This window comes from Nuphar pumila, chromosome 2 (assembly GCF_984573655.1).
Source record: "Nuphar pumila chromosome 2, dmNupPumi1.hap1.1, whole genome shotgun sequence".
In the NCBI taxonomy this organism is placed as follows: Eukaryota; Viridiplantae; Streptophyta; class Magnoliopsida; order Nymphaeales; family Nymphaeaceae; genus Nuphar; species Nuphar pumila.
The window spans coordinates 137458642-137480505 of record NC_143250.1 but is presented as its reverse complement, the minus strand read 5'-3'; the positions used below and the strand labels follow the sequence as shown (position 1 = coordinate 137480505).

General features: G+C 37.4%; 1 protein-coding gene across 4 annotated transcripts in view; it reads left to right on the top strand.

Moving 5' to 3' along the window:
• LOC149847270 (histone-lysine N-methyltransferase ASHH3-like) overlaps positions 1-21864 on the top strand; it is a 63237-nt gene that overhangs the window by 10497 nt on the left and 30876 nt on the right. For all 4 annotated transcript variants that reach the window (XM_089996885.1, XM_089996883.1, XM_089996884.1 and 1 more), the window contains 4 exons: positions 854-932; positions 1009-1180; positions 1265-1345; positions 1552-1732. In XM_089996885.1, the coding sequence (XP_089853011.1) occupies positions 854-932; positions 1009-1180; positions 1265-1345; positions 1552-1732 (513 nt within the window). The remainder of the gene's footprint in view (positions 1-853; positions 933-1008; positions 1181-1264; positions 1346-1551; positions 1733-21864) is intronic.

Genomic DNA, 21864 nt, shown 5'->3' with positions numbered 1-21864 from the left:
AAAAGACTTCATTCTTTAAAAGTTGTTTCCTTACATCCATCATTTTGTCATTATTTTTCATAATTTCTTATACTGCTTCCTGAATGATTCCCCTACCTCTTCCTATTTACTTCCCGTTTCCTGAATACTCCAAAAATTTGGATTGACTGTTTCCTGATTTCAATTCTTGTACTGCTTTCCGTTTTTTATTCCTGTTCTGGCAACTATGGCCATAATACATGATAGACGATGGAAAGAGGACATGAATGACCATGATGCATGGTACACTGATGAAATCATACATAGAATTAACTATGCCCCTTCATCTGCAAACTTATCCATAACTATATAAATTACCAGATCTTTTCAAAATTGACATTGTAAATCTTATTATTTCTACTGTGTATCTGCTGGGGTTTTCTTGACGGTCATTGTGCCAATATAACATAGCATGGGGGTTTAGTTGTTCTTCTTCCATATGGTTATTACTGTTTATTCATAGTGCTGTTTGTAATTTGAAGATAAATAATTAGAACAGTTGTCTGACTGTTTACTTCTAACTCAAGCTAAAAGCGAGTTGTTCCAAGTCCCTAAGGTTTTATTACAACTCTTAGTGCTGAATCCCTTTCTTTGAAATATTCATGATGTTCTCGTTTAAGTACTGGATGACCTTGATGATATTCATTTATTCTTGAGCACTGGCAAGCTTTAAACTTGCTGCTTTCTCCATGAATGCTTGGTTATTGTGAGATTTGAAGTTTTCGTTAGTACATCTTATGTTTTTTCTCTTGGTACATGTACTGAAGATTTTTATTGTATATTATAACTGACATCTGTCTTTGAACTCATTGGTATGACTGTTTTTTTTGTTCAGACTGAGAAATGTGGACTAGGATTGATAGCAGAAGAGGATATACGTCAAGGGGAGTTTGTGATAGAGTATGTGGGTGAAGGTCATCATCTAGAACTTTATTATAATCTTTTTCTTCTTGATATATCAGTCATGAAACATTCATCTTGTTTATGCAGTTATTGACGATAAAACATGCGAGGAAAGGCTTTGGGAAATGAAACACCGTGGCGAAACTAATTTTTACCTGTGCGAGGTTAACAGGGATATGGTTATTGATGCGACATACAAAGCAAATAAGTCTCGTTTTATGAACCATAGCTGTCAGCCAAATACTGAAATGCAGAAATGGTTTTCCACCTGCCCTTGTGATTGAAAGTGTTTTTTTGTGAACTCAAATTCTGTTCTTATTGATTATGATCCTTCTTATTTCAGGAGAGTTGATGGTGAAACAAGAATTGGTATTTTTGCTATACGTGACATTAAAAAGGGCGAGCCTTTGACCTATGATTATCAGTACGCCCACCTTATCCTTTTTCCTATCACGGTGCATGTTTGATTGAATGTTCTTTGTGGTTAATCTAGAATTCTATGTCTATTTGACTTGTGGACATGTTTGAATGATGATTCTTTTTATGCTTTAATTTGTTTCTTTATTTTCTATGACTGAATGTATTTATCTACTTTAAAATGAATTATCTGTTTAACCATCATGTTTGTAGGTTTATTGAATTTGGAAAGGATCAAGAGTGCTACTGTGGTGCTTTAGTTTGCAGGGGAAAGTTGGGTGTCAAGCCCAGCAGGCAAAAGCTATCTTCAGAGGCTGCTACAGAAGTTGTTGTTCGTGAGATGGCAGCCACTTCACCTATAGTGAAAGCATTTCTTTATGAAAAAGGCATTTCTGTAAGTTCTGTTTACATAATTTCAATTTTTATTTCCTGTAAGTCATATTCGCATATTTCAGCCTTATTAAGTTGGTCATGTTGTGGTTGGGTCATCGGTCTTCTTATTTGTGGTTGTGTTTAATTTACTAATGCTTGTTATTTATCTTTGTTGATTTAGATTAAAGCACATAATACCTTCTTTGAAAGCTCGCTATATTGTGTGAAGCATCTTGTCATTCTTGTTCTTAGTACATAAAAAGTTGTGGATGTGCTGCTTTTTTTTTGGTGAGAGGTAGAAGAAATGCTATCAAGGTACTGGGATTAGTGATGACAAGTCACTAGAAAGACATCAATTGGCAATTACAATTCAAGGATCCTGATCCAATTCTTGAAGGCCCAATCTGTGGGAGATCATGGTCAGGCCATTTCAACATTACACATGCTCGATTATCTCTTAGGCCTCATTTGTTTCATGTAACTTACATGGGGGAATGCTGAGTTTTGCAACCTGATGTAATCCTTTCCCACCATGAATGAAACAAACATCACGTCATCATGGTGGGAAAGTGCCATGGTGGCACAAGTGGTTCCTAGTTTTTCCCACCACCAACCGCTTTTTATACGTAAATCCTTTCATCCCCCCCCCCCCCATGAAAGCTTTCACGTGAAAAACTTTCACTTGGGCTGAGTTGGTAGTGCTTTTTATAAATCAGTGTCCAGCATTTCCTTTTCATGGGAATGAAACAAACTAGGCCTTAATGAATGACGTTAAGACTAGTGTACTTCCCTCTAAATATGAAATGCCCCAAAATTTCAAACTTGTGAACCTTTAGAAAACAGGCAAGAGACTAGAAGAAAATCTCTTTCTTTTCAGACTTTGTTTATGTAATCAGCGGAAGATAATTCTTTTGTTGAATTTAGAAAGGCAAGCTGACAACTTTGGGCACGTTAGCTAAAAGAACAAAAAAGTACAAAATTTGGATATCCAAAGGAAAACCCGTGACAAAACCCCAAAACGTCCAGGACTCGAGCTATGAGCAGGAAAAATGAAATCTTGAAGTCATCTTGCCATCACGCCATCGCCTGTGGTTTACCTAATCATCACCTGTACCCATAGAATGGGTTAGTTTCGCGAAAAACTAGTAGGTACACAAGAGAGACTACATGAAACTGAATTAAGAACATTAAATTCAGCATGCTAAGCAGTTTATAGCAGATCAGCAGTTAAACAGGTAAATCGTATCAAAACAAGTAAGCAGTTCAAAGCAGGTAAGTAAGCAGTTCAAAGCAGGTAAGCAGTTCAAAGCAAGTAAGCAGTGCAACTGTCAAACGCAGCATGACGATTCATTTGATCGTAAGCTGTGAACTACCACGCAACAAGCTTGTTTTCGTTCCTAGAACAAGGTCTCTGCATTTAATCATTATCAAGTCATCGTTTATCGCTCTCACTATTCTTAACAAACTCTTTGTCCTGAACAACCTTAATTTATTCCCATCTCTTAAGGCTTTACGCGACCAACTGTCACCTGTTATGACTCGCTTAAGGCGTCATAATTTCTAACATGATTTAAAATCAATAAAGATCTGATTCTCACATCTGAGTCCTGCATGAAATCATGCTATAACAGAACGCCAAATCTATAGATTCATAACTGGCTATTTCAATCAATCTCAGAAGATCATCACAGCTCACCATGACTTTTTATACAACAACAACAACAACTACGCCTTCATCCCAAAACAATTGGGGTCGGCGATATGAACCAACAAAGAAAATTATTATGGGTCTTCCACATGAATCCTTCTCCTCCATTCATTTCTATCCAATGCCATGTCCTCAGTGAGGTTCAAAGCATTCAAATCCTTTCTTATCACCTCCATCCATGTCTTCCTAGGGCTACCCCGACCTCTTTTAACTAATATATTTTCCCATTTCTCCATCCTTCTAACTGGAGCATCATTAGGCCTTCGTCGAATATGTCCAAACCACCGTAAACGATTCTCTCTCATCTTATTTTCAATGGGTGCAACACCTACCTTCTTACGTATCTCCTCGTTCCGAATCTTATCTTTTATTGTATTTCCACACATCCATCTCAGCATACGCATCTCAGCTACACTCATTTTTTGAATATGATGTCTCTTGGCAGCCCAACATTCCGTACTATATAGTAAAGCGGGCCTAATAGTCGTCCTATAAAACTTTCCCTTCAACCGCAATGACATTCTACGATCGCACAACACTCCAGTTGCACTCTTCCATTTTATCCACCCAACCTTTATCCTATGATTACATCTCCATCAATTTCTCCATACTTTTGAATGATAGATCCCAAATATTTGAAAGAATCATCCACCGGTATTTCGTGCTCACCAAGCTTCACTACACTCCCATCACTACTTTGTTGCTTACTAAATCGACATTCCATGTATTCTGTCTTACTCTTACTCAACTTAAAACCTCTTGCTTCCAATGTCTGTCTCCATAATTCTAACTTAGCATTAACCCCAGCTCTAGACTCATCAATCAAAACAATATCATCAACAAACAACATACACCACGACACATTTTCTTGAATTGATCTCGTAAGCTCATCCATCACTATAGCAAATAGGAAAGGGCTTAAAGCAGATCCTTGATGTAACCCAACCATTATAGGAAAATTGGTTGTCACCCCTCCACAAGTGCGGACATTGGTTACTACTCCTTCGTACATATCTTTAATTATACTAATTTACTTGAGAGAAACACCTTTCTTCATCATTGTCCACCAGAGAACGTCCCTAGGTACTCTATCGTAAGCCTTCTCTAAATCAATAAAAACCATATGCAAATCTTTGTTCCTCTCTCTATTTCTCTCAATAAGTTGTCTAAGACGATGTATAGCTTCCATAGTTGATCTTCCAGACATAAAACCAAATTGATTCTCCGATATCATGACAATCTTCCTCAACCTAGACTCAATCACCCTCTCCCAAAGTTTCATAGTATGACTCATGAGTTTTATACCACGATAGTTTGTGCAATCTTGTATATCACCCTTATTCTTATATAAAGGCACCAAAGTACTCTTCCTCCACTCATTAGGCATCTTATTTGTCCGCCAAATCTTGTTAAAAAGATTTGTCAACCATTCTAAACCTTTCTCTCCCAAGCATTTCCAAGCCTCGATAGGTATACCATCTGGGCCAATTGCCCTTCTTGATTTCATTTTCTTCAAAGCCTCTGCAATTTCTTTCTTTTGAATCTTGCGCATGAAGTCACGATTTATCTCATGAAAAGGAATGAAAAAGTCTCCAAGATCTTGAGCATGACTATCATTAAATAGCTTATCAAAATAATCTTTCCATCTCTCCTTAATCTCCTCATTTTTGACTAAAACCCTTTGCGTTTCATCTTTGATACATCTAACCATACCCAAATCCCTCGATTTCCTATCTCTCATCTTTGCAAGCCTATAAATATCCTTCTCGCCTTCTTTGGTATCCAACTTGTCATAAACCTCCTTATATACCTTAGCCCTCGCGATTCAAACTACTTTTTTAGCTTCCTTCTTTGCTATCATATACTTCTCCAAATTCTCATTATCACGACTCTTACTTAGATTTCTATAACACTCTCTTTTAACCTTAATAGCTAATTTGACATCCTCGTTCCACCATGATGTATCCTTACCTAGTGGTGCACCGCCTTTAGACTCACCCAATACCTCCTTAGCCACTTTTCTCATGCCACCCGTTATCTTATTCCACATTGATTCTGAATCCTCCTCGAGACACCAATCAGCTTTCTTAACTACCTGTTCTACAAACATTCCTTGTTTAGCTCCTTTCAGTGCCCACCACTTAATTCTAGGATCTATCCTATGTCTATCCCTTTTGCGGCATTGTCTAATTCTAAGATCTAGAATTAAGACTCTATGTTGTGTAGCTACACTTTCTCCCGGTATAACCTTACAATCGATGCAACAACCCCTATCTCTCTTTCTAAGTAGGAAAAAATCTATCTAACTCGTATTAACCCCACTTTTAAAAGTTACTAGGTGAGACTCCCTCTTCCTAAACCAAGTGTTTGCTAAGATCATATCATAGGACAAACAAAAATCTAAAATCCTTTCTCCACTTTCATTTCTTTCTCCTATACCATAGCCTCCATGGATACTCTCAAATCCATCCCTACTAATGCCTACATGTCCATTAAGGTCACCGCCGATGAAAAGCTTTTCTCCATAAGATATCCCTTGTACTACTCCATCTAAATCTTCCCAAAATTGACGCTTAATGGAATCATCTAAACCTACTTGAGGTGTATAAACACTAATAATATTAATAATATTCGTACCTAATACTAATTTAATAAGTAAAATCCTATCACCCTTCCTACGGACCTCAACTACATTATCTATAAACTCACGACTCATAACAATCCCTACTCCATTCCTATTCCTATTTATTCCTATATACCAAATCTTATATCCCCAAGGTTCTATCACTTTTGCTTTCTCCCCTACCCATTTGGTCTCTTGTAGACATAAAATATCAATCTTTCTCCTACACATAACATCTACTAACTCTACCAACTTACCAGTTAAAGATCCTATGTTCCAAGTGGCTAACCTAATTTTATGGTCTTGGACTAACTTCTTTACCCCCACCCGTCCAATAAAGTGAGGGAACCCTTGCCTATTTGACACCACACCCGGGCGCCGGTGTGACGCGTCGCTTCCGGGCGACGACCTAGCAACCCTTGCCCATTTATCACTGCCTCCGGGCCTATAGAGTACAGCGCGTTGCTCAGTAGGGAACGCCCCAACGAAATTCTCATATTGGTTCATATTCATAGGGTATGACTAAGTTTTTATGTTGGCTGTCACAGGCCTACCGCAACCCTCCTCCTTTATCCGGGCTTGGGACCGGCAGTGTATAACTAAACAGTTATACACAGGTGGAGTTTTATGACTTTTTATGGTAATAAAAAATCACAAGTTCCACGTCGGATCGCTTGGTCCGGGAAATGCACAACCTCAGAAGGAATTACCGCCGTAGATGGTATACCCGGTCTTGGACAATACACTTCCTCACAGGAGTTCACCATCTTTGCGGCTACCCGCTCTTGGACATGAGTTCACCGTCTTTGCGGCTACCCGCTCTTGAACAATGTACATTCTCACAGAGATTCTACCGCTCTAGTCGGATCGCCTGATCTTGGACATACATACCCCCACGAAGAATCCTTTGGGAACCCGGTCCTCAACAAATGCCATGTTCAATGAAAATTATTGCGATACGTGCATCAACACAAATGACCGCTCTCAAGGTCGATAGTCACTATTATAATTAACAAGATCAACGTCAGATCACCCGGTTTGAGAAATGTACAACCTCATAAGGAATAACCGTCCTAGATGGTATACCTGGTCTTGGACCATACACTTTCTCACAGGAGTTCACCGTCTTTGCGGCTACCCGCTCGTAGACAATATACATCCTCACAGAGAATCTATTACTCTAGCCGGTTACCAGATCTTGATTATACATACCCTCACAGATAATTCTTTGAAGATCAGGTCCTCAACAGATACCATACTCAGTGATACATGCATCAATACAATCGACTGCGTTGAATAATTGACCGCTCTTGAGGTCAGTAGCCACCAATATTGGCACAAGCATGTATATCAACTATGCATCGTATCACTTCACATGGTAAAACAAATCACAAGATCACACATTCCTCCAATAAGGTTCTATGAACCATGAACATTTATCGCATGCTTTCAACATTTCTTATCACGTGGCATTTTAATCACATCATACAAAAGCATATAATACTACGCATCGTATCATTGCCACAAGGAACATTGCATTCCTCAAATAGGACCTCAAAGCATGCATAAACAACACATGAGAACACGCAAATTACATAATATGAATCAACTAAACATCAACATATGCAATTCCTACATAGTTCAATAAATTTACAAAGGATTCAAGTTATATGTGCAAATATTCAAATCATTGCATCATCATATGCATTCATAATTCTCATCTCAAGGCACATCGCATTCGACCTTTCTAGCGTGTAACCCACGGACATATCTTAAGGCATTTTAATTGAATTCAAGATACTTATCAATCATGTTATACAGGTATGCTATATTCACTTAGGCATTCATAATGCAATTCTCTGTAATAAAACTACGTAGGCGTGATGTATTATTCACCTAAATAGTCTAAACTAATCATTTGTCGGTGTGACATATCATCCACCTATATGCTAACATAGGCATCATAATCATAAGAATCTCGGGGACGCACAAAGTCATACGTAATTTCATCAATAAGCTTTTACTTGACAAAAAATACGTACCCAAAGCACACGAAAGTCTTATGACCATCAACGAGTGTGAACAACCTTTATGTTTCGATATTACTGCCTGCGGGTACACGCAGCCAAAACGTAGAAACAATTGAGACTAGTTCGGGCGTCTATTATTTTATGTATTTTCAATAACCGGAATAGCTAGTTGAGTCCGCTACTAAGGGGGACGACTTTCAGCCGAGAGAAAATTCCCTAAAGGCAGGTAAGTAGTGCCACAGATGCATGCAACTTCTGCAGAAGTCAATGTGATCTACTACCTAGGATAATGTCTGGTAGTCCTTCCCCTAACTCCAATGACTGAGGAGGCTGGATCTTTGCTCGTGGGGTGGTTGTTAACAACCTGTCCATTGGAGTTTTTGTACCGCTCTGTCCTCTCCCTTGACAGATAACAAAAAGCGAATGGGTGCGGTAGCGGTTGCTTAACTAACAACTCATTCTAATGTTGTGGTCTTTAAACCACTAGAGCATCTTGCCTGTGAAGGTGAATAATCACCATTTTATGTGATTACAACATTGTGCATTTAACACTATTCGAGGTCGCACGATCGTCTCATCCGATTATCGCAGTACTAGCGTGTAGTGCATGACCACAAGTACTCTAGGATGAAAGGGGTGTAGTTTCTCAATAGAAACCTCAACAAAAGTGTTTCGCAAATATGCAACGTTTCTCGAACACTGCTTTGCAGGACTGCTCACTCGAAAAGCCAGGATCCTTGCTAAGGATCCCTCTCCTGAGATGATGATGTATCGTTAAGTCTCCGACTCAACTCTTATCGCAAGAGGGAGAGCGGTAAATACCCCTTGCATCTTCCACGAGGATGCCTGATTGAACATGCAATGAGCGAAGACTTGAGCGTCATCTGCAATGGCAAGGCAGTAACAAAACATTTGCAAAAGTAAGAGACTGAGCGCAAAGCGCGACGGCAAAGGAAAGACATGACAGCAGTAAAGGACACGGATCACAAAACTGCGTCCTTAAGTTTTATATATATATATATATATGCATATATATTTATTTAATTGTCCTTTTTAGTTAATTGAACTCAATTCAATTGTCCAAGTCCTTCGTGCAATCTTCCCCTACCTTAGGGAGTTACAAGCTTGCTGTCGCCTGTGGGTGTAAACGATTGACGGCTTGGGTCGCGGAGCGCGAGCGAGATCCGTCGTACGAGCTGCAAAAGCGACAGTCTTAGCAAGCTAACACAAAAAATAGAAAATCAGGGGCACTGCCGCTGACCTGACGTGAAGGAAGCAGAGGCAGGGGCATCGTGTCCTTTCGCACCTGCTATCAGCGCAAGTAGCAGGGGCTGCGAGCCCTGACCTGTTGTCAGCTACCAACGAGGAGGTAAGGGGTTGCACCCCTGCCTTCAGAGAGCGAGGGCAGACAGGGTTGCGCCCCTGCCTGACAAAGTAGAAGAGAGGCAGGGGGCTTTGCCCCTGCTTGTCGAACATGCAAGAAGGCAAGGGCTTGGCCCCTGCCTGATGAAATGCGAACAAGCAGGGGGCGAAGCCCATGCCTGATGCCAGGGAAGAGCGAGGCGAGGGGGCTTGCCCCTGCCTGCCGAAAAACAGCGGAGGCAGGGGCGATGCCCCTACCTAAAGAGAGAAAAGGCACAGGGAGGGGGCTCAACCCCTCTCTGTCGGAAAAAGGGTGCAAGGAGGGGCTCGACCTCCTCCCTTGTCGTAACAGAGCGCAGGGAGCAGGGAGGGGAGCTCGACCCCCTCCCCTGCCGGAAAAGAAGCAGGAAGGGGTTGGGCCCCTCCCCTGCTAAAGGTGGTGCAGAGAGGGGGTTCAATCCCTCCCCTGATCGCCGGGAGCATAGGGAGGGCTCGGCCCCTCCCTTGCCGGAAGGAGACGCAGGGAGGGGGCTCGACCGCTCCCCCGCTAATACGGCATGCAGGGAGGGGCTTGTCCCCTCCACTGCAACAGAGGCATCAGGGAGGGGGGGGGGGGGGGTTGGGCCCCTCCCTTGCAAAACACGTCTCAGGGAGGGGGCGCTGCCCCTCCCCTGCGATTTAGGGCAGCAAGGAGGGGCTTTTGCCCCTCCCTTGCGATTGAAGAAGGCAGGGAGGTGGCTTAGCTCGGCAACGCAGAGGAGAGGGAGTCGGTCGGTAGAGAGTGAGAGAAACGAGAGAGCAGAGAGGGGAAGGGGTTTCGTAACCCCTTCTCCTGCCTCGCTGTCTCTTAAAGACAGCGAGAGGCAGAGGCCTCGGGTCGGGTCCGGATCCGGCCCGAATCAATTTTTTTTTCTGGTTTTACAAAATAGGCACACATTCTTCTCCTACCAAATGAGCTTTCAGCGAACAGGAGCCATCATTTCCAAATGAACTGTCCATCCCTTCTCACTTATGAGGGCTGCTAGTCTCAGGAGATACAATTATCCTGTGGTGGAGAAAACAGTGTTCGACTAGGAATGAAAAGTTTTTTGAAAAAGGGATGGTACCGATACATGTGTTTTTCAAAGTGTCTAGTTCATGTGGATAGCATATAGCATAAACTAGAAAGGTGTCTTTAACCTTCGGTATTGTTTGATGTAATCCACAGTACACTCACATGTGAAGAAAATAAGAAATAATAGAGTGTAGTGGCTGAATCCAACGAAAACAATGTTATGATTTGCAATGTAGGTTGTGCCCTCTTGGGCCTCCTTTTATATTAAAATATGTTAACGAAGTTACAAGTTTACCCCAGAGAACACCAAAAGGTACAAAAGTTCCCTCAATATTACTCCCTATTAATAGTGGGCGAACAAACACTGAAAAACTTAAAACAAAACAATTCTAAAATACATAAAAACTACAATTTCATTCTAATAGCCTCCTTCCAGTTGTACATGGGATATGATCTTGGACACCAGTGATGTGATATGATGGGCATTCAATTGGAAATAAAAAGCAGGCTGGGCCTGGTCAAAACCGATATGTGGATGCACATGAATAAATCACATTATTTCTCACTGTGATACTGATCAAAACTAAATATTACCTCAACAATCTCTCAAAAACTTCACTTTGGCTTTAGCTGAAATCATGATAAATGACATATGTTTCTGGCTTTCAGCACAACCATATTGAATTCCAAGAAAATATAAGACTATGAAGAGCACTAACATACAAGTCACTCGTAATTGCACTTTGATGATTTCCTTTAAGTGGGTGCTTTGCTGTTGCTATCATTTCCATTTCCTCATGCCATATGCTGATGCTGTGGCCAAAATTCTAGGTTAGCCTCTTACTGGGGCCATTGGTTGGAAAGGGAAAGAGGAGAAAGGAAGGTTAAAACTGTTAAAATCTATGGTTATCATATATATCTAATATATATTTGTTTATGTCCTTTGTAATGCCCACCAGGGGCAATTCAGTCTTTTTCTTTACTATGTAAATAGACATGTCCACTGGGGACTTATTTGTCTTTTTCTTTATTTTTCTTTCTTTTGTCTTTTTCCATTTGTATAGGGCAAGAGCATCAACCTCATAGAGTCGTTGGGACCCTCCCCAATGGTTACAAATGATTTATAACCTTTGGGGAGCTCCCAACGGCTCTATGGGAGCCCCCTTGGTCCCATAATGTGTATAAATAAGGGGCTTTGCCCCCACTCCTCACTAATGCTTTCTAAAGCATTTCAATATATTATTCTTTATATTTTAAGCTCTCTCTCATATTGTGTGTGCTTGATGCTTAGCCCTTTGTGGCTTATTATATTTTGCCTATTAGTGACTTCTTGTTTATATGCTTGTGCATTTCTTGTAGTCACTTTGTGGCATTGTTCTTTGCACTAGTGTTTCATTACATGATATCAGAGCTCCTAGGTGTTTTGATCACTCTTGGGACTATGTCTTGTTTTGTTTTTTTGTACTTGCTTGTGTTTTGCACACTTGTTCTCGTCTTCTCTCCTTTCTTTCATCCATAATGGCCGATAAGGATGCAAAGATTGATCTCTCATTCAAATTGAATATGACCAATTATAGAATTTAGGTGGCTGCTATGGAAAACAACCTCAAAGGTAAGAAACTTTGGGGATATGTATGTGACACGGTTTTAAAACCTCAACTAAAGCTCACAAAGAAGGAAGGAAATGAAGAAAAAGACTTGAATGGCGATGAAAAAGCCAAGGCCATCGAAGAATACCAATCCAAAGTTGAAGATTGGGAAAGTAAGCATGCCAAAATATTAACATGGTTCATAATAATGTGGATTTCAAAATCTGTGTTAATCTAGCCAAATTTAAGAAGGCAAATGAAACATGGTTCTTCATGAAAGATATGTATACTCAAAGAGACCTTACTATGCATTTCTTTTTGCAAGAAAAAATGAGAGCAACTAACCGAGGAGATATGAGTATTAAAGATTATTATAATACTTAATTGTAATTAAGTAAGCGAAATTACAAATAACAAAGTGTAGAACACTTACAAGTCCAATAATGGACAAATATAAAGAGAATAAACAAGCACTTTAAGTGCACACACAAATCCACAAAGGGGTAATGCCAAAAGGCTAACAAAAGTAAATATTATTGAAAATGTGAGAGAAAGGAATGAATACATGTAAAGGGGGAACACCCCTATTTATATACAAAAGGGAGAGAGAGGGACCCTTGGGAGCTCCCCACTCTTAGAGTCATTGGGGAGCTCCCAACGGTCATATTTATGACCTTTGGGGCCCCAATGACTCCAAGAGGTGGGGTCCTAAAGCTCAAAAGAAAAGAAATAAAAAAGTAAGAAAAGAAAAACTAAAAGAAATAAAAAATTGTTTCTAATAAACAACTATAAGTACATGTAAAAAAACTAAAATGCCCATATCGGGCAAATGCATTAGAAATACATATTTATTTATATATATATACATATATATATTTTTAACATCATTGACTCCATTGCTAACTTATGGAAGCATTTCAAAACTTTGTGAGAAAAAACTCTTTCACACCTACTTTCGGTGATGCAGTTTCATCAACTCCCAATATGTCTTCTTGGATTCTTGATTCAGATGCTTTTTTTCATATGACACCAGATGCATCTCTTTTATCCGAACCAAGCATAAACTCTTTTGTTTCTACGGCCAATGATACATCCTTAGTTAAAGGGTTAGAAACTCTTAAAACAATTTTGCGTAATGGCAAAATTTCCTTGTTCCAAAAATTAGAATTATTCCAGAACTTAAATCTTTTTTTGATTTATCAAATATTCAATTTCGGTTGGAGCGTCTCCTTTTCATCTTTAAATTGCTATGTGCAGGATTTTCGGTCTGGAAAGCGGATTGGGCAAAGCCATAGAAGAGGAGACATATATTATATGATTTTTTTGTCATTACCATATAAGTATTTTTGCAATAATATTCAAACTAAGGATCCTGCCACTTGACACAAAAGACTTGGTCATCCTAGTCTCTCTAAGATGAATCTTTTTCCTCTTTTTGAGAATTTTTGTAATAAAAAGGAATTTACATGCAATGATTGTATACTTGAAAAAATGCATTCTCTGAATCTCTTCCTTTTCAATATTGCAACTTCATTTCGAAAAGACCCTTTGAGCTAGTTTATTCGGATGTGTGGGGACCGACACCGGTCTTGTCTAAAGGAGGATATTCATATTATGTTGTTTTTAATGATGATTTCACTAGATACACTTGAGTTTACTTTCTTAAATACAAATCCGATGTTTTCTCAACTTTTAAAGAATTTCATATCCTTTTTCAAAATCAATTTCAAAATAATATAGCTATCTTTAGATCCGATTTCGGAGGAGAATACATGTCAAATGAATTCCAAAATTACCTTAAACAAAATGACATTATTCATCAAAGATCTTGTCCCAAAACTTTACAATGAAATGACCGTGCCGAAATAAAGCACAGGCATTTTATTGAAACCACAACTCTTCTAATTTTCAAAAATGTTCTAAAGAATTTTGGAGCTGAGGCCGCTCTTTACGCAATATATCTTATAAATAGGATGCCATCCTCATCTTTAAAAAATGTTTTTTCGTTTGAAAAATCATTTAAAATATCTACGGATTTCAAAAGATTAAGAATTTTTGGTTGCAAATGTTTTGTTCTTTTTCAAGGATATGATAAACTTTCACCAAAAGCTCTTGAATGTGCTTTTATTGACTAGAGTGAAAATAAAAAACGATATAGGTGTTATGATTTTAAAAATAATAAACTTTATGTTTCAAGAAATGTGACTTTTCTTGATAACCAAAATGGATTTAAACATCAAAAACCCAAGGAAGATGTTGATTGTTCCTTTTTATTTGACTTGTTACGTAGAAATGACTAAAAAAATCTAATGATACAATTTGTGATAATGAAATTGTTTGTGACAACAATTCTCATTAAAGAAATGTTTCTCCTATTGAGAATCCTAATGATATTCATGTGTATACTCGGCGTGAGGCAAATGAACAACAAAATGCTTTTGACATATATTCACAAAATCTCCCTTTAGATGACCAAGTTGAGGAATGCCTACCTCGACGATCCTCTAGGAGCATTAGAGCATTAGACCTAAAAAATTTGTGTCATATGACTCATTTTCCCCAAATTATAGAGCTTGACTAATGCCTTCAAACTTTAAAGAAGCTAAACAACGTTCACATTGGGTAGATGCCATGCACCTATAATTAGAAGCACTCAACAAAGCTAACACTTGGAAAATTGTAATTATCTCTTTGAGAAAAAGGCTATTGGTTGTAGATATGTTCATAAAGTAAAAACTAAAAGTGATGGGTCTTTAGAAAGATATAAAGTTAGGTTAGTGCCTATGGGGTATGCACAAGAATATTAAATTGATTATGAGGAAACATTTGCTCTGGTTGCTAGGATGATTAGTTTAACAACTCTAATAGCCTTAGCATCTTTCAAACAATGACCTATCTACCAATTAGATGTCAAGAATGCTTTTTTAAATGCAGATTTTTGTAAAAAAGTCTATATGGATCCTCCCTCGGGTCTTAAGATAGATAAAGGAAAAACTCTTAAGCTTAATAAAGCTCTTTTTGGTTTTAAACAAGCTCTAAAGGATTGGTATGACTGCTTTAGCAAAGTTGTTCTTGATAATTGTTTTATACTGCTATTTTTATTAAGAATACAAAGGACTACATAACTATCTTACTGTTGTATGTTGATGATATGATCATCAATGAGAATGATAAAAAAGACATTGAATTTATTAAAAATGTTCTTATAAATAATTTTAATATGTCTGACCATGGATTTCTAAGGTATTTTTTGGGAATTGAAGTTGCATATTCTCTTAGATGATATGTTATTTCTCAAATGAAGCTTGCATCAAATATTATTGCCAAGTCTGGATTAATTGACGAAAAGAAGGTGGAGACTCGAGAAATAATAAATGCTAAGATGAGAGCCAATGATGGAACTCCTTTAGAAAATTCCACTCCTTATCATCAATTAATTGGATCTCTAAGATATTTGTCTAAGTTAAAAATGCAAAACTATATATATATATAAAGTAACTAGTTAGTTTAGTTAGGATTGTTTTTTTAGTTTTTTGTTTGAGATAGGGCTAGTTAACAATTGTTGACTAGTCAACATCATAGTCTTCAGTCTCTTCCCTTGTGTATAAATATGGGGCAAAACCCCACCATTTGTAATGCTTCTTGCATGTATTGAAATCAATAAAATATTATTTTTTTATCTCCTGTGCTTGTCCCTATTTTTGATTGAACCTATTTGTGGTTCTTTTGTGTGTTCATTTTGGTATTTTGGTGGAATTCTTTTGAGTGTCCACTTTTGGTGATTTAGTGAACATCTTCAGCGGAACTCATATCCTTACATTGTGTCAGAGCTTGGTGATCAAGCTGAAATTGTTTTTGCTGCATTGGGAAGCACGCCACTTCAAATTTAAAGTGTTGAAGCTCTCTCTGAATCCCTATTCAAGTAAGATTGTGATTGTGTTTCAAGTGATAGATTGGTCCTGCTTGCTTAGTGAAAGAGTGTTCATGCTCTTGATCGGTGGCGTTTGCTTGGTAGAGTGCTTGTGATCTATCATCATTTTGTGTCATATAGAAAGAGGTACCTGAGTTAAGAAGCCAAAGAGATTTATCGGGATCGGAGAAACTGAAGGAAGAGACCACGACTCTAGTGGATGAGGATGCTCCTTTGAGTAGAGGTCGAAGAGCCTCCACTAATTGTGTCAAGGACATGTTTTCAATAGATGGATCACTTGACTCTTACGGAGGTTCGTCAGAGGCATAATTTTTCTCATAAGGTTTCTTCAATTTAGGATAATATGTTTTCACATGTCTTGGTTCTCGACAATGATAGCAAAGAACTTTCTTTCTTTCATACTCATTGTCTTGCTTCTCACATTTGGCCTTCCATGGTGTGGTGCTTTGTAGGTACGAACATAGTTTTTCGGTTTAGATACAGTTAGAACCGAGTCATCATCTTTCTTAGAGATACGCTTTTTAAGCCTATTCTCCTCCATACTTAATTCTTCTATAGTGTCTTCTATTGAGAGGACTTTCCCTCGATGAAGGCAAGCGAATTTGGTGGATTCAAACTCCGTTATCAACCCATTAATAGATTTGTAAAAATGTTCTTATTCTTTCTTCTTTCTCTCCTCTCTACCATTTTTCTTTTTCTTTGCCTTGTAAAAATGGATGACAATGAAAATGTCACCATAAAACCCATTAAGCTCAATGATTCAAATTATGTAACAGGGGCTTCAATTATGAAGCACCTTATATGGTAAAAAGGATTGTGGGGACTAGTGGATGAGACTGATGTAGAACCCAAGCTAATTCTTACCAAATTAGAAGGTGAGAAAAAAGTGCCTCCTACTGTGGATGAGAAAAATAAGACAATAACCACTTATGAGAAGAAAGGGAAAGAATGAAGAATGGAGCATGTCAAGATTATGTCTTGGCTCATTAGTAGTATTGATATTAAGAAGTGTTCTAGTCTTGTTAAATTCGAACATGCAAACAATGCATGAGATTATCTCAAAAGAATATATTATCTTAAAGATATTGCATATGTGTGTAATTTGCAAAACAAGATACGAAATATGATTCAAGGGGACAAGAGTATTAGAGAATACTATCATGGATTATCGGAACTATAGGAAAAGTTTGCTCTTCTTGAACCAAAATGACAGTCCCAAAGACATAATACTCTGCCAAAATCAAATAAACATGGAGCATTTTTACCAATTCATTAATGATTTGAGATCGGATTTTGAAACCACCAAATCTGCTCATCTTCATTTAGGAAAAGTTCTCTCAATAGAAGACACTATAGAGGAATTAGGTATGGAATAAAATAGGCTTGAGAAGCGAATCTCTAAGAGTGATGATGACTCTGTTCTAGCCGTATCTAGATCGGGAAACTATGTTCGTACATACATTCTTTAATTTAGAAGAAGGCATTCGATTGATTAAGTATGTTGAAGTTAAGACGGCTTCGACCCAATTTTTTTTGAAATATTTTTAGAAATAAGTAATGTTCTAGTGGTTTTTATAATATGTCTGTTTTTTTCCGCTAGTCCATTTTGTTGTGGAGTTCTAGGGCATGATTTTTTATGGCAAATTTCATTTTGTTTTAAATTGTTTTGAAATTCGTTGGACAAGTATTCTCTACCGGAATCAAATCTAAGGATGAATATATTACTTTGAAATTGATTTTGTATTTTCATATGAAATTCTTTAAAAAAGAAAAATACTTCTGATTTATGATTGAGAAAATAAATCCAAACCTAACGAGTAAAGTCATCAATAAAAGTGATATAGTATGAGTAGCCACCTTTAGACATGCCCGGAGATGGACCCCAAACATCCGAGTGCACCAATTCAAAAGGTCTTAGTGGAAAGAAATGTTTTAGTTGGAAATGGAATAGACTTCATTTTTCCCAAAATGCAATCTTTGCAATTAATGTCTTTTTCCTTACAAAATTTGTTTCCAAATGGAAAAAGATACATTTTTGAATAGCTTGGATGATCAAGTCTTTCATGCCAAGTTTCAATACTTTTATCTTGGACATAGGTACAAAAAAAGTTAGTAGGAAGGTTTAGGTGATCCATATAGTAAAGGTCTCCCTTCCTATGACCTTGCCCAATCCGCTTTCCGGACTGAAGATTTTGCACAAAGCAACCATTAGATGAGAAAGATATTTCACATCTATGGTCGGCAATTTGAGAAACTGAAAAAGGTTTAAATTTAGCTTTGGAACAACCCTTACTTTTGGAATAAAAAGATTTTGAGAATTTTTAGAGTTTAGAGTTTCAATACTTGAAATTTTTAAAAAGATTCCATCGGCCGTAGAAACACATGAACTTTTTGAATTGGTGCATACGTCTGTTGATGCGTGTTCATGTGGGGTCATATGAAACGCTGCTTCAGAGTCTAAGATCCAAGAATACTTACCGGGTGATGATGTAGATGCAATGGCTGCACCCGATGTGAAGGAAGTAGCTTTAAGAATTTGTTGAAGAGCTATAGATATTTAACCAAGAGTCTCTTTGAGGTCACCGCTCTTGCCTTCATCTTCTTCGGTGGTAGATTCTGTTAGAAAAATAATACATATATGTATATACTTGAATATATATATATACATATACATATTCTTCTTAATACAAGAGTACTAAAATAATTTTTTATTTTTATAGTTTTTAGTCTTTTTTATCTTTTATGTACAATCTTTTTTGTAATTGACTATTGTACCTACTGACTGTTGCACACAGTCAGTAAGAGTCGTTGGGCTGTTTCCAACGGTTAGAGCCGTTGGGAACAACCCAACGACTCTTCAACCTTGTATGGTGGCTATAAATAAGGGCAATATAACCCATTGTAATATATATAAAAGTGGGTTTTCACCCTCAAGTCAATACAAAATATAAGTGCATTTGATGCATTTTGTTTACAGTTGTGCCGTAGAGCACTTGAAGTGGTATTTTGTTCTAGCCCATGTTGTGAATGTTTGTTTTATCAAGTTATTTGTAAACTTGATTATTTGTGAGACTCTTTTCATGGTATCAAAGCTTGGTGTATGATCAATCGTGCATTGGTGGGTTGCCTCGTAAAGCATGCTTGCTCTCTTTCGTGGTGGTGGTTCATTGTTCTCTCTTGATTCATCATGGGTGAATTTTTCTCACACAATACAAGCAATTCCAACTTTATTCCGCCATTCAAACTTGAAGGAAGCAACTACAACATTTGGGAGGGACATTTGAAGACTTTTATAAAGAGATAAGGTTTGTGGGAATTCGTAAGAGGTACTATTCTTGAACCTACTCCCAAAATTACTTTAGGTGAAAATGGTGTTGAGACTAGCCTTGAAGAAAGGAACAAGGCTATGGAAGAATACTACAAAAAGTTGGATGAATGGGAAATGAAAAATGCCAAGATTCTTTCATGGATGCTAAGTGGAGTTGAGACAAAAATTGCCTCAAACCTTTTATGTTACAAAAAGGCAAATGATGCATGAGAATATCTTAAAGGTATGTTTACCGAAAAAGATATGGCTCACAAATATTATCTCCAAGAAAAAGTTAGAAATACTAAACAAGAAGATAAGAAGGTAAGAGATTACTTTATAGAGTTATCTTCCATTTGGACCCAACCTGCCCAATTTGCACCCAAATGGGAAGGAAAGTGTATAGAAATGCGAAGAGTTCAAGTTGAAGAAGATAGATTCTTCACTTTTCTCTATGGTTTGAGATTCGAGTTTGAACAAATAAGGGTCTCTTCGCTATCATCTTCATCTCCTCCTATTCATGAGATTCTCACTAAACTTAGTGGAGAAGAAACTAGGCTAAATATGAGTAAAAATGTTAGTGTGCTCGCTACCTCTAGCAATGGTCAAGAAATTGATTGCACACTTGCCGCATCAAAACCAGGATATTATATCAAGCCATATAAACCTCCTCATTTTGGTAAGAATAGAGGAGAATAAAAAATCATTTGCCATAACTGTAATGAACTTGGTCATATTAGGCCTCAATGTCCTAGATACAAATATAGGCCTCAAGAAAAACATGTTGCTGCACCATCGAAACAAGATGAGAATACTCTGAATCTCAAAGACCTCACCAAATCATTATCTAAACTGACGGAGGCATTGCAACCACTGCTTAAAGGATCTACCTCAGGTACGACCATTGCATCCTCTTCTACTCCTGGTATGTGCTCTTGGCTTCTTGATTCAGGAGTTTCATTTCATATGACCTCACATAAGACTATATTATCCGAATGCCAACCTAATTCAAATGCATCATTTGTTTCCACTGTCGATGACACTGCCTTGGAAATAGACGGTGTTGGAATTTTTAAAAATGACTTGTCAAAACATAACAAATTTTATATTCCAAAAATAAGACTTATACCAAAACTTCATCTTAACCTACTTTCAGTTTCTCAAATATCGGATCATGGATGTGATGTCATTTTTTCATCAAATAAATGTTGGGTGCAGGATCGACAGTCTAGGAAATTGATTGGGGAAGGTTCTAGGCAAGAATACCTCGATTATATGAATTTCCTTTGTATTTCAAAGAAATCATTTTGTAACACTGCCCAAACAAAAGATATACGGACTTGGCATCATAGACTTGGTCATCCAAATATAAGAAAATTAAATTTTGTACTTGTTACCAAGAATCTTTGTAAAGATAATTTTGAATGTAAAGAATGTTTACTTGGTAAAATGATAGCTTTGCCTTATGATCAAAGAACTTTTTACTCTTCAATGCCTTTTGAATTAGTTCATTTGGATGTATGGGGTCCTACTCCCGTTGCCTCTAAAGGAGGATTCTCCTACTATGTTGTGTTTATCGATGACTTCACTAGATATTGTTGGATTTACTTTCTTAAGTTTAAATCAGATGTATTTGCAACCTTCAAAACATTCCACAACATGATTAAAAATCAATTTGAAAGTAAGCTCAAAATCCTCAAAAATGACTTTGGAGGTGAATATTTATCAAATGAATTTAAACAATTTTTAGAAAATGAAAGAATTTTACATCAAAGATCATGTCCTAGAACCCCACAATAAAATGGAATTTAAGAAAGAAAACACAAACATATACAAGAACCCTTCTTATTGCTAAAAATATTCCTAAAAATCTTTGGGCTGAAGCTGTATTAACTTTAAAATATCTCATAAATATGATGCCTTTAAAAATTTTGTCAAATGAAATTCCCTTTGAAAAATTATTCAAATATCAACCTGACTATCAAAGATTGAGAATCTTTGGTTGTAAATGTTATGTTCTAAAGCTATCTCGTCTGCGTTCATTGGTTATTCTGAAACACAAAAAGGATTTAAATGTTACGATATCAAAAATGATAAACTTCTCGTCTCAAGAAATGTTAAATTTATTGAAAATGAAAGTGGATTTGAAGGAAACACGTCACAAGACATAAATTATGATTATTCTTTTTTGTTTAAACTGCTGTCTAATGATGAAAATATTTATGTAGAACCTCGTATTGAGAATAGAACAACAGTTGAACCAATATTATACACTAGAAGAAATCAGAATGCACCCAACGAAGGTGTAAATCAAAGTAACCATGAAACATTAGAAATTCCTTCAGAACAAAACACTATTCGTAGATTCGAACGAACCTCAAGAATTCCAAATAAGTTTGTCTTATGACTCGTTTTCTCCAAAACATAGAGCATGTCTTATAGCTATTCATTCATATTTTGAACCCTCATGTTACAATGAAGCAAAAAATTTACCCGAATGGATAAAAGCCATGCATATAGAATTAGACACTCTTGAAGAAGTTAATACTT